This window comes from Leucoraja erinacea, chromosome 8 (genome assembly GCF_028641065.1).
Source record: "Leucoraja erinacea ecotype New England chromosome 8, Leri_hhj_1, whole genome shotgun sequence".
Classification (NCBI taxonomy): Eukaryota; Metazoa; Chordata; class Chondrichthyes; order Rajiformes; family Rajidae; genus Leucoraja; species Leucoraja erinaceus.
In genome coordinates this window covers 29,825,447-29,837,754 of record NC_073384.1, presented here as the reverse complement: position 1 = coordinate 29,837,754, position 12,308 = coordinate 29,825,447, and the positions used below count along the sequence as shown (strand labels likewise).

Sequence of the window (12,308 nt, the reverse complement as noted above, 5' to 3'; positions counted from 1 at the left end):
TTCAAATACAATTCTTTTGTGTAGTATACAAAAATATTGCAATTTACAATAGAATTTCTAAGTCTTTATTCTTAAATAAAAGGCTGCAGCTTCCTTCTCCCTTTGTTTCAGTAATAAAAACATGACCCGCTTTTTAAAAATTGGTTACTCCACGCATTTGTAACTGAATCATGCAAAGACTAATGGTAGTGGCATCTTTAAACTATATATTACAACATTATTGATTTAATCCAATTTATTCCATTGAATCAATTATTCTGTACAGAGTCTCCAATTAAAACCGTTCTGAAACTTATTTCTGACAAAAAACAAGAGATAATTACTTTTGGGGGTCAAAAATCCAAGCATTCTTTAGAAATGATTAAAAATGTCTTTATCCGAGTCAGCTCAAATGCATATTACTAAATCCCAATGAATAAATCCTTTCTAACTGTGGTACAGCAAGGGATCAGACACATTCTGACATCAAAGCCTAAATGACATTTTCTGTTTATTCTGTACTGAATCTTTATTGAACTCGGGATACTAATTCTATTCACAAATGTTCTAAAAATAATGTAGCCATTAAGGATGTGATAGTATCCAAGTTTTGGTAAAGGGGATATTCAAATATGATAACCAGGATGAATTGCAATCATGGATAGTTTAGCATTTAATAAGAAAAGTTAAAACACTCGTCAGTAAATTGTGTTCTCTGTATTTTAATATGTGACTGATATTTCATAATTAACAGGCTACTTCATGGCAATATTTTTTTACTGCCCAATTGAGGCAAGATTTTCATTTCACTATACAGACTCAAGGGTTTAGCCTAGAATTTTAAATATCACATTCAGCAATTCCGTTGAAACAAACTGAATGAGCCACAATAATTACAACAAATATAAACAGTTCTCACGGGGAAAGTGCAGGGAAGAAATCAAGAAAAATCAGTAGATTGTTCTTGTCACTCTTTCAACAGCAGAGACGGAAGTTATTTGTTTTAGAAAGACATTTCTAGCTGGAGAGGTAGTTAAGGAGGTGGTGGGGATGACACTAAGAAATAACAGAACATTCCAAACACTGGTATTGTGTTTAATAACATTTACCTTGAATGCCTAATTCTTGGCTATTCTATGTAGATCATGTGTACATTAACGATGAAAATATAAAAGAAAATAGGAACACTGTATTAAAGGTAATTACTGTTGGGCTAGAAAGCATGGTAATAAACATTAATAAAATGGGATTTTGTCACTATACAACACACTGAAATTCAAGAACATAACCATTAAAAGCTATAGGATCTTAAACTACACTGTGACACAAAGAAAGCAGTATATTATCCCATTAATATTCTGAAACTTTTGTGTTATCCCTTCTATCTAATCTGGCTAATTTAAACTGCAATGGATGATTTCCATATCTTTACAATTCATAATGTTCACCCTTCTTCAGACTGAAGCACAATTTAGTCTGAAGGGTCCCGACTTGAATCATCAATCCATATTCTCCTGAGATTCTGCCTGATCCGCTGAGTAACTCCAGTACTTTGGGTCTTTTTTTAAACCAGCACCTCCAGTTACTTGCATTCACTCTCCAATTTATAATGTTTGTTTTTTTAAATAGCAATTTGAAACAAACCTTCGACCTTATTCTAGCTAAACTCCTATCGTGGAGAATAAACTGCCTTTTACAATATTGCAAACATATATTGTCTTACTACAACATTGAAAAAAGTTCCCACAGCCCCAAATTAATTCATTGCAGTCACGGGTGCTTACGTTCTTCATAACTATTGCTGGTGTGAGACCTCTTGAGTGTTTGAATTTCCTGGGAAAGTATGGAAAGTCGGTCAGACTGAGTGGGTGTATCATCTTCTTCAGGATCAGGAGATTCTTGCATCATTTCTTCTATTTCCTCAATTACCTTGTGAAGAAGCAAGAAAGTATTTTTAAATCTGCAATTATTAGATCATAAATACAATTAATGTATTGAATCAATTTGTCAAAAATAACTGCAACATTAACTGAAATGTTCTTATTATATATAGTAATTGGATCATCTACTCTGTTACTGGGAAATGTTAATCTCAAGCATACACCACGTTTTTCAAAGCACTTCTCTATCAAAACACTTCTAAGCAAAAGCCAATTATAAGTGCCTTGCATTATAGGTATGACAGATCTCATTTAGGTAGCTCCAAAATAAATTTGAAATTCACTTTTTCGCCTAGTCAAATCCAGGGGCACTCTATGTTTTGGAAATCTGCCGGTTTGTTCTTCTTTAGTATGTCAAATATTTGGATTGTAAGGAGCTCAACCTGATTGAATTTAAAAATTACAGTGACACCTGCACACTTAGGTTATAAAATGTGCCTTTACACATTCATTTTTATTTTCCTATAGAGAGAAAAATGTGTTCAATGTGCAGATAGACAAAAGCTTTAAAGACTCAATTCTGTTTTTTATAATGACAGTTTTCCCTAAGAACGCATTAAAGAGTTTGTTATATCATTCTAATGATTAAAATTATAGGTTATGGTTTCACACTAATCGCATTATGGGTAAATGTATAGGTGACAGGACTCCTTCACTCTGTCACAATCAGGACTGAAGCCAGGTGGGGAATTTCCCAAGATGTTTTAGAGTTTACACAATGAAGATGAATGAATAACAAAATGAAAATACAATCGTTTTATTTTAAGAAAAATATCCAAATCTACATGAGCTAATACAATCCATTGGAAGATTTCTTTCAGCTCCAAAAGCACAGCAAACATGCTGTTATAAAATAAAATTTAAGGTGACTTGGCAGAATATTACAAATCTAATTATATTTCTGAAAAGAGCAAAGCATAACTATCAGCGGAATAAATATAATTCTTATGCCTTCACTACAAAAAGATGTTTGCAGAGTCTTCTTGAATTACTTTTTACATGAGGTGGTTCTTGTTTCTAAATTTTTAATTATTCCTACTTGTTCATGCTATGATACCTTGCATCCAAGAGCTCAAAAAAAAATTCTGAAAATCATTTTTGTTGCCTCTAAGTACTAAAATCAGTCTACAGTTTAGATAACTTGGCCCTATCAGCACATTTCTCAATGATGAATCAAACATTTCAGAGCTTCAATCCCATTTTCTGAACATAACAGAAGTCTAGTGTAGCAATGAAGAACTAGAAGAATAAGAAAGTTCAACATGTCTCTAAAGACAAGGGTAGTTTGAGATTAAAGAGGAGCTGTCGGGGCTCTTAAAGAGCATTAAAGAGGACAAATCCCGAGGACCTGATGGGATTTGTCCCAGATTATTCAGAAAGGCACGTTTGCTGGAACGTTGACAAAGATATAGTGCCCTCCATAATGTTTCGGACAAAGACCCATCGTTTATTTATTTGCCTCTGTACTCCACAATTTGAGATTTGTAATAGAAAAAAACCACATGTGGTTAAAGTGCACATTGTCAGATATTATTAGAGGCCATTTTTATACATTTTGGTTTCACCATGTAGAAATTACAGCTGTGTTTATACATAGTCCCTCACATTTCAGGGCACCATAATGTTTGGGACACATGGGTTCACAGGCATTTGTAATTGCTCAGGTGTGTTTAATTGCCTCCTTAATACAGATATAAGAGAGTTCTCAGCACCTAGTCTTCCATCCAGTCTTTCCATCACATTTGGAAACTTTTATTGCTGTTTATCAACATGAGGAACAAAGTTGTACCAATAAAAGTCAAAGAAGCCATTATGAGACTGAGAAACAAGAATAAACATGTTAGAGACATAAGCCAAACCTTAGGCTTACCAAAATCAACTGTTTGGAACATCATCAAGAAGAAAGAGAGCACTGGTGAGGTTACTAATTACAAAGGGACTGGCAGGCCAAGGAAAACTCCACAGCTGATAGCAGAAGAAAAATTCCCAAACATCTGTCCGACAGATCAAAACACTCATCAGGAACCAGGTGTGTATTTGTCATTGACAACTGTCTGCAAAATACTTCATGAACAGAAATAGAGGCTATACTGCAAGATGCAAACCACTGGTAAGCTGCAAAAATAGAATGGTTAGGTTACAGTTTGCCAAGAAGTACTTAAAAGAGTTCTGGAAACAGAGTACTTAAAAACAGTTCTGGAAAAAGGTCTTGAGGACAGATGAGACGAAGATTAACTTTTTCTCACAGAGAGTTGTGAGTCTGTGGAATTCTCTGCCTCAGAGGGCGGTTGAGGCAGGTTCTCTGAATTCTTTGAAGATAGAGCTAGATAGGGGTCTTAAAAATAGCAGTCAGGGGATATGGGGAGAAGGCAGGAACGGGGTACTGATTGGGGATGATCAGCCATGATCACATTAAATGGCGGTGCTGGCTGGAAAGGCCTACTCCTGCACCTATTGTCTATTATCTATCAGAGTGATGGCGAGCAAAGTATGGAAGAGAGTAGGAACTGCCCAAGATCCAAAGCATACCACCTCATCTGTGAAACACGGTGGTGGGGGTGATATGGCCTGGGCACGTATGGCTGCTGAAGGTACTGCATCACTTATCTTCATTGATGATGCAACTGCTGATGGTGGTAACATAATGAATTCTGAAGTGTATAGACACACCCTATCTGCCCAAGTTCAAACAAATGCCTCAAAACTAATTGGCCAGCGGTTCATTCTACATCAATTCAACGATCCAAAACACACTGCTAAAGCAACAAAGGGGCTTTTCAAAGCTAAAAAATTGTCAATTCTTGAGAGGCCAAGTCAATCGCCCGATCTGAACCCAAATGAGCATGCCTTTTATATGCTGAAGATAAAACTGAAGGGGACTAGCCCCCTAAAAGCATAAGCTAAAGATGGCTACAATACAGGCCTGGCAGAGCATCACCAGAGAAAACACCCAGCAAGTGGTGATGTCCATGAATCGCAGTCTTCAAGCAGTCATTGCATACAAATGATATGCAACAAAATACTAAACATGACCATTTTCATTTGCATGAGATTGTTGTGTCCCAAACATTATGGTGCCCTGAAATGGGGGGACTGAATATAAACAATGGTGTAATTTCTACATGGTGAAACCAAAATGTACAAAATTGGCCTTTATGACAACGTGATCTGGCAACGTGCACTTTAACCACATGTGATATTTTTGTATTACAAATCTCAAATTGTGGAGTACAGAGGCAAATAAATAAATGAAGGGTCATTGTCTCAAACATTATGGAGGGTATTGTATTTGCATCATCTCTAGTCACAGGCCAGGTTCCGGAGGACAGGCGAGTAACTAATGTGGTCCCTTAATTTAAGAAGGGAAGTAGAGAGAACCAATGGAATGATAGCCTGGTGAGCTTCATGTAGGGAAACTATTGGAGAGGATTCTTCAGCATAGAATTCACTCCCATTTAAAAGAGAATGGTTTAATTAGGGACAGTCAGCACGGCTTTGTCATAGCAGGTTGTGGCTTACTAACTTGATCGAGTTTGAGGAGGTGATTCCCAGTTACTTGGACTACACTTCCTCCCACCATGCCTCTTGCAACTATGTTATCCCCTATTCTCAATTCTTCTGTCTACGGCGCATGAGGCCCTAAGATAAGGCTTTCTATTTATTACTAAAAGTTGACCCCCCCCACCCCAACGTCATAGATGGATCCCTCATCTATGTCTCCTGTGTCCCGCAGCTCTGCTATCGCTCTGCCTCTCGCAGACACAACAAAGATAGATCTTTCTGAGTTACTCCAGCATCTCCAGTTCCAAGTTTCTATGTTGTAAAGATAATGCTCGGCATGCTTGCCATTATTCGTACTGAGGGTACTGAGCTCAAAGGTTGGGACATAACGATACTGCTGTACAGGTCGTTGGTGAGACTACACTTGGAGTACTGCATGCAGTCTGGTCAGCCAGTGAAAAGGATGCCAATTCAGTTGGAAAGGGTTACCGAGACTGTGGACTTGAGTTATACGAAGGATTCGAAAGGCACAAACGGCCTTTTCTGTTTCATTTAATAAATTCAAGCAGTTTTACTTCTAACTGAAAACCAATAATTTATGCCCTCTTGGATAAATCTACTGAATAAAACAAAAAAGGGGTAATAACAGAACCATGTTCTGAATTGATCACAGAAACGTGTGGCCGTTGATTTATATCTATCCCTCCCCCATCTTGCAGAGACTGAGCCACGCCCACACTTCCGGGTTTTATAGTCCCTCCCACCAGAAGGGGCGTGGCATTCATGGCGAGATTGACAGGAGAGAGAATCTCAACATTTTTAAAACACTAATAACTCTTTTATTTTTCATCGATGGGAAAAATCCTCGGCACCTGATGAGGGGGGGGGGGGGGGGGGGGGGGGGGGGGACTAATCTGAGTGAGATGGACAAAAATCACAGCCGTACTTGGTAGCGTTTTTTCTAAAATCAATATAAAGCGCAAAAATGAAGTGGTCAAGATTAGACTTTTAATTATATAGAAGGCAAGGCAGCTTTAATTAGGCAAGGCAGCTTTAATTAAGCAAGGCAGCTTTAAATAGGCAAGGCAGCTTTAAATAGGCAAGGCAGCTTTAATTAGGCAAGGCAGCTTTAATTAGGCAAGGCAGCTTTAATTAGGCAAGGCAGCTTTAGCACTTTCATACCAAAGGCAACGCAGCTTTAGCACTTTCAAACCAAAGGCAACGCAGCTTTAGCACTTTCAAACTAAAGGCAACGCAGCTTTAGCACTTTCAAACCAAAGGCAACGCAGCTTTAGCACTTTCAAACCAAAGGCAACACAGCTTTATCACTTTCAAACCAAAACACACTTTGGCATTTTCAAACTACATTTTCAAACCACATTAAGGGCACTGACAGGTCAGTAAAACCACTCACAGTTTAGTATACCCGTGTTCAGTGTTATTCACAGCCCAGACTGAGAATTGCGACCTCTCGCTCCCACACCTTGCTGAGGCGCCTGCACACTTCCGGGTTTTATAGTCCCTCCGGAAGGGGCGTGGCCTTCAGGAGAATCTCACAAATTTTAAAACACTAATAACTCTTTTATTTTTAATTGATGGGAAAAATCCTCTCGTCCTGCACAGCGGAGGGGGATTCTGAGTAAGGTGGTGAAAAATCACAGCCGTAAGTGGCAGCTTTTTTTCTAAAATCAATATACAGAACAACAGGAAGTGGTCAAGATCAGACTTTTAGTAATATAGATAGAAGTTGCTAAGTGATAGGTTGTTGTAACTTGTCATAGACATTGTTGTTGGGGGGGGGGGGGGTCCAGTCACCAGTTTTGCAGCGACCTGCTACGACTATGACAGTTGCCGGCAGTCGCCTAAAAAATCGCGTAAGTGGGACAGGCCCTTAACTCACTGCAGAATAATGAGCCTCTGACCTGTTCCTGCAGCCAGAGCACTTGTGGTTGTTTCAGTTAAGTTACCAGTTAAAGGTGATCTGCAGAAAATTGGTAGTGGGGGCTTGGTGATGGTATTGTCTTGAATATCAAGAAAGGTGCTTCAACACTCCTTGTTGGAGATGGTCATAACCTGGCACTTTTGTGTATTGGCTAGATTCAGCATACAATCTTGAATTGTATGCTGAAAATTTGAGAAATAAATTAAGCAATCATTTGCAACGTGACCAATTCTACCTCATGGTTACAGAAAAGTCAACAACCACAAACATTTTCCTTTATGCGAGCCATTCTTCCAACCACTCACTTTGATCTCCATTGTCTTCAGTGCTACCACAGCACCATGATGCCTGACTCAGTCAATGGCAGTTACTGTCACCTTACCTCTAGAATTCAGCTCTCTGATCCACATGTTGAACAAGGTTGTGATGAAATATGGAGACTAGTGGCGCTGGTGAAATTCAAATTGGGCTGGGGTCACTTGATTTCATTGTCTACTACAAGTTCCATCTTTTACTGATGACCGATAGTTCACACACAGGGTCTGTAATTAGCCAAATTGGATTTCTCATGCTTTTTGTGAAAGATAAATATTTGGTTGATTTTCCACGCTGTTGGGACATGCCAGTGTTGTAATTTTACTGGAACAGCTTGACTAGAGAGCAGCTGGTTCGGGAATACGGATCCTCTGGAGTGTAAATCTTCGGTACTGCAGCTGGGGCTATGTTACATCCCATAGCCAAGGCTCTATCATGTGCTTTCAGCAGTTTCTTGCTAAAACATGTAGTTAATCAAATTGGTGAAAATTTGATTTATGTGATGGTTGAAATCACAGGAAGGAGCTACATCCTTTTGAATTGGGCCACCTACCAAGCCACTGAGACATATATTGAAGACTACTCAGAGTACACGATGCACCACTGCTATTTCAGTACTTCTCTCAACGGTTGTTCAAGATGGAGAAACACCAATTTAACAGTCGAGGCAGGAGAGTTGGTGGTTGACTTGCGAAAATCAATTTTGTGAATTCCAAGGGCTACTATCTTGCTATACTATTATGCCGCCAACACCAGCAGTCTGTCCTGCTGATTGGATCATATGCAACCAGGACTGCGATGTAGGAATCTGCAAGGTACAATTCTGTGAATATAACAACATCAGGCTGTTGCTTGGCTGGTCAGTGGCTCAGCTCTCACATTTGAAACACTAGTCCCAAGATATTTGAGAGAACTTTACAAGACCAGCTAGGTAGGCAGATTAGGAAAAGGGGAGATGCAACGAGACCTGGGTGTCATGGTACACCAGTCATTGAAAGTAGGCATGCAGGTGCAGCAGGCAGTGAAGAAAGCGAATGGTATGTTAACATTCATAGCAAAAACGATTTGAGTATAGGAGCAGGGAGGTTCTACTGCAGTTGTATAGGGTCTTGGTGAGACCACACCTGGAGTATTGCGTACAGTTTTGGTCTCCTAATCTGAGGAAGGACATTCTTGCCGTAGAGGGAGTACAGAGAAGGTTCACCAGACTGATTCCTGGGATGCCAGGACTTTCATATGAAGAAAGACTGGATAGACTCGGCTTGTACTCGCTAGAATTTAGAAGATTGAGGGGGGGATCTTATAGAAACTTACAAAATTCTTAAGGGTTGGCCAGGCTAGATGCAGGAAGATTGTTCCCGATGTTGGGGAAGTCCAGAACAAGGGATCACAGTTTAAGGATAAGGGGGAAATCTTTTAGGACCGAGATGAGGAAAACATTTTTCACACAGAGAGTGGTGAATCTCTGGAATTCTCTGCCACAGAAGGTAGTTGAGGCCAGTTCATTGGCTATATTCAAGAGGGAGTTAGATGTGGCCCTTGTGGCTAAAGGGATCAGGGGGTATGGAGAGAAGGCAGGTACAGGATACCGAGTTGGATGATCAGCCATGATCATATTGAATGGCGGTGCAGGCTCGAAGGGCCGAATGGCCTACTCCTGCACCTATTTTCCATGTTTCTATCTATGTTTCTATGTAGGAAGCAACACTGCCATGTGCGAATCTGGTGTGAGATCAATGTCACTGTCTGTCCAGCTTTATTTGTTCTCCATTTAAACTTTAGCCCTGTTTCTTGCTGCACATGTTGCCTGACATACGAGTATTTCCAGTATTTTCTGTATTTGTTAACCTGAACAGTTATTTTGTTAATTAAATTGGACATTCTAGAGTTAAAAAATCTAGCTGCTTCATTGCAACTTATATTAGAAAAAATTGAATGTCACCTGTTCAGCTGTGAAGAGTGGTTCATCATTTATACAAGAGACGATAATGGAATGCATGTCTAGCTGATCCCGCAGTTCCTCATCATCAGAAAGATCAAGGTTAAGGTTATCGTTCAACTAGAAAACACAAATAAAGTCAATGTTATTGCCTTCCGGCAGAACTCTCATGAATTACATAGCTGCAAACAACCTTAGCTTCACCTATATGACATTTCATAAGACCACGTATGCCTAATCTATTCTGAAAAATATCGCCCCCCCACAGTAGTTTAAGAGATAACCCAGGTATCTATCTATTTCTGAGTTCAAGCAAAGATTAAATTATCATATGTTGCACTACAAGTAAAAGTGCGGGTTCATTCCGCTAAGGGAATGATACTGCAAACAGCTGTCCAATATAAAGATTGAATCAGTTTAGCAGTTACAATTGTAGAATTGAATACTTCACACATCTTTATTTACCTGGCAGATATTACTTGCTAACAACACCTTCTTGATTGTGAACAGCTCCGTGCAGGTTTAGAATTCAAAATGTGCAAATCTGAAAACTGCAGGCTTTTCCCCAAATGTCTTGCAACTTTTGGTCCACCATCTGATATATTTCTGTAACCATCATTCAGATCAGTCACACTCTCTTTTGATCCCATGCCAAATCACATCCCCATCTTCATCCCTTTAAAGTCAGCCTCTATTTTAATTTCAGTAACAATCTTAATCTGCTCTTCCCACACCCTTTCTGCTATGAAACTCCCGGTCCTTGGCATCCCTAGATTTTACTTTACCATTTCTCTTCTGGGTGGCTTCCTGACTTTCCATCTCTGTTTACCGTACCTATCCAAAACAGTGTTTCCCACAAATCAACTGGTATAGCACACTGTTCGCCTACCACAATTATGCTTGTTGAGCAACCTTGATTATAATTTTGGTTTATTATGTTGTGTCCGATAACCGGAAGTTGTTGGAAAGAGATACAAATCAAACAAATACATAATCTCCCCATTTTATACATTTCTGCTTTCTCATGAGATTAGTGAAGATATTAAGTTCCATTCAAAGACTCAAAATTCATAAATATAGAACTTCCAAAGATTTCCTAAAAGCAACCTATATTTCTAATCTCCTTTGTTTATTTTATCTCAAATGTGAATCTCAAATCCATGTGTTGAGAGCATATGGCAGAAGAAAAGTGCCACTTCACAAAGTATTCACTACACTGGCCTGATCAGAACCAAAAGAACTGGAGCAGAGGTGAATCTCAATTATTAGTCCTCCTAGCCAGCTGCAGAAAGCTAAAAAAAAAAGTCCAATCACAAAAGTGCTAATATCGAAATTACAACTAGTGCTCAATCATTCAATAAAATAATGGAAAATCTACATTAAAAACATATATATTAGTTTAGTTATGTTTATTGTCAGGTGTACCAAGATGCAGTGAAAAGCTTTTTTGTTCCTCCAATTCTCTTGTGTTCAGCTATTGATTTCAGTTTTGAATGCACTTAATAATTAAACATCCACTGCTCTTACAGTACAGAATTCCAATCCTTTGTGCAAAGCTTACCAACTCCTTAGTGGCCAATTCTTTTGAGACTACTACTCTTAGTTTTAGACTTTCTATACAGTCAATGTCGCTGCTCAATATCTTTCTGTTGATCCTTTTCAGAATGTTTTGGTTCCCAATAGAATGTGATTCGTGTTCTCCAAAATTCCATGGTCAACCTACCCTTTATGCTGTAAACCTACAAGCCATTTGTCTTTCAAATTGTTTGTTGTATCTGCATTTTTACTTCTTGAACAAATAATAGATTTCTTTGCTTTTAGTATTCTCTTTCTATTTCAATGTATTCCTTCCAACAAAGTGCCTGACTTGCTTTTCCTCTTGCCAACTCAGTTAGCACCCGTGTAGAGGATATAAAAGGTCTTCATTACTTTGTAGATATTTTGTGTTCTCCTCGCCGGTTATTTTGTAGCCTATCTTCACATCGCCAGAAAAGTTGAATCCAATACTTTTATCCAAGGCCTTACTCGAATGGCAATACTGTACAAATTGTAGATCTAGTGACCAAATGATAAAGGTTCTACCACAATAAGCCATATCATTCAATCCTGTGCTGTTGAAGGTCACCACATTGAGTTTTAAGCCTCTATCTTGGCTTCACCCACAATGATAGTAAATATTACTTTTCTATAAATGAAAATACTGCACATATTAGAACCCCCACAAAAAAAGTGTAAAAATTCAGTAGGTCAGGTAGCAACTGTGCAAAGAGAAGCTGAGTAAATGTCGGATCAATCTCAAACATTAACTCATTCACCTGCCATACATGTTGGCTGACCTGTTAAATGATTCTAACATTTTCTGTTCTTATTGCTTTTCAACAATATTGTCTGATGAGTCTGCATTTCACCCCTAATTGAAATTTACCTGAGATTCAATCCTATCTGATGGTGCTCCCTATGTGGAGTCTCAATCTTGCCCAAGAAATTTCACAACTGGTAGCAATAAACATTCTACACGGTAGTGCCAGCGCACACATTTGTGTTCAAAGTTCAACAGGAATGGGAAGGATTTCCGAGCATCTATATTTTTACCCATGTCATTAATATGAATTGTAAATAGCAGATCCCTATTGTACATGTTGACACCTGTTTATAGGCTTTGTTTTCTGTTCTCTGGAATTCTCTGCCACAG

General features: G+C 38.7%; 1 protein-coding gene across 1 annotated transcript in view; it reads right to left on the bottom strand.

Annotated features, from left to right (window-relative positions):
- LOC129699484 (fasciculation and elongation protein zeta-2-like) overlaps positions 1-12,308 on the bottom strand; it is a 119,603-nt gene that overhangs the window by 37,344 nt on the left and 69,951 nt on the right. Inside the window, exons 4-5 of the mRNA XM_055639316.1 lie at positions 9,620-9,736; positions 1,764-1,908 (exon numbers count right to left, since the gene is read on the bottom strand). Of these exons, the coding sequence (XP_055495291.1) occupies positions 1,764-1,908; positions 9,620-9,736 (262 nt within the window). The remainder of the gene's footprint in view (positions 1-1,763; positions 1,909-9,619; positions 9,737-12,308) is intronic.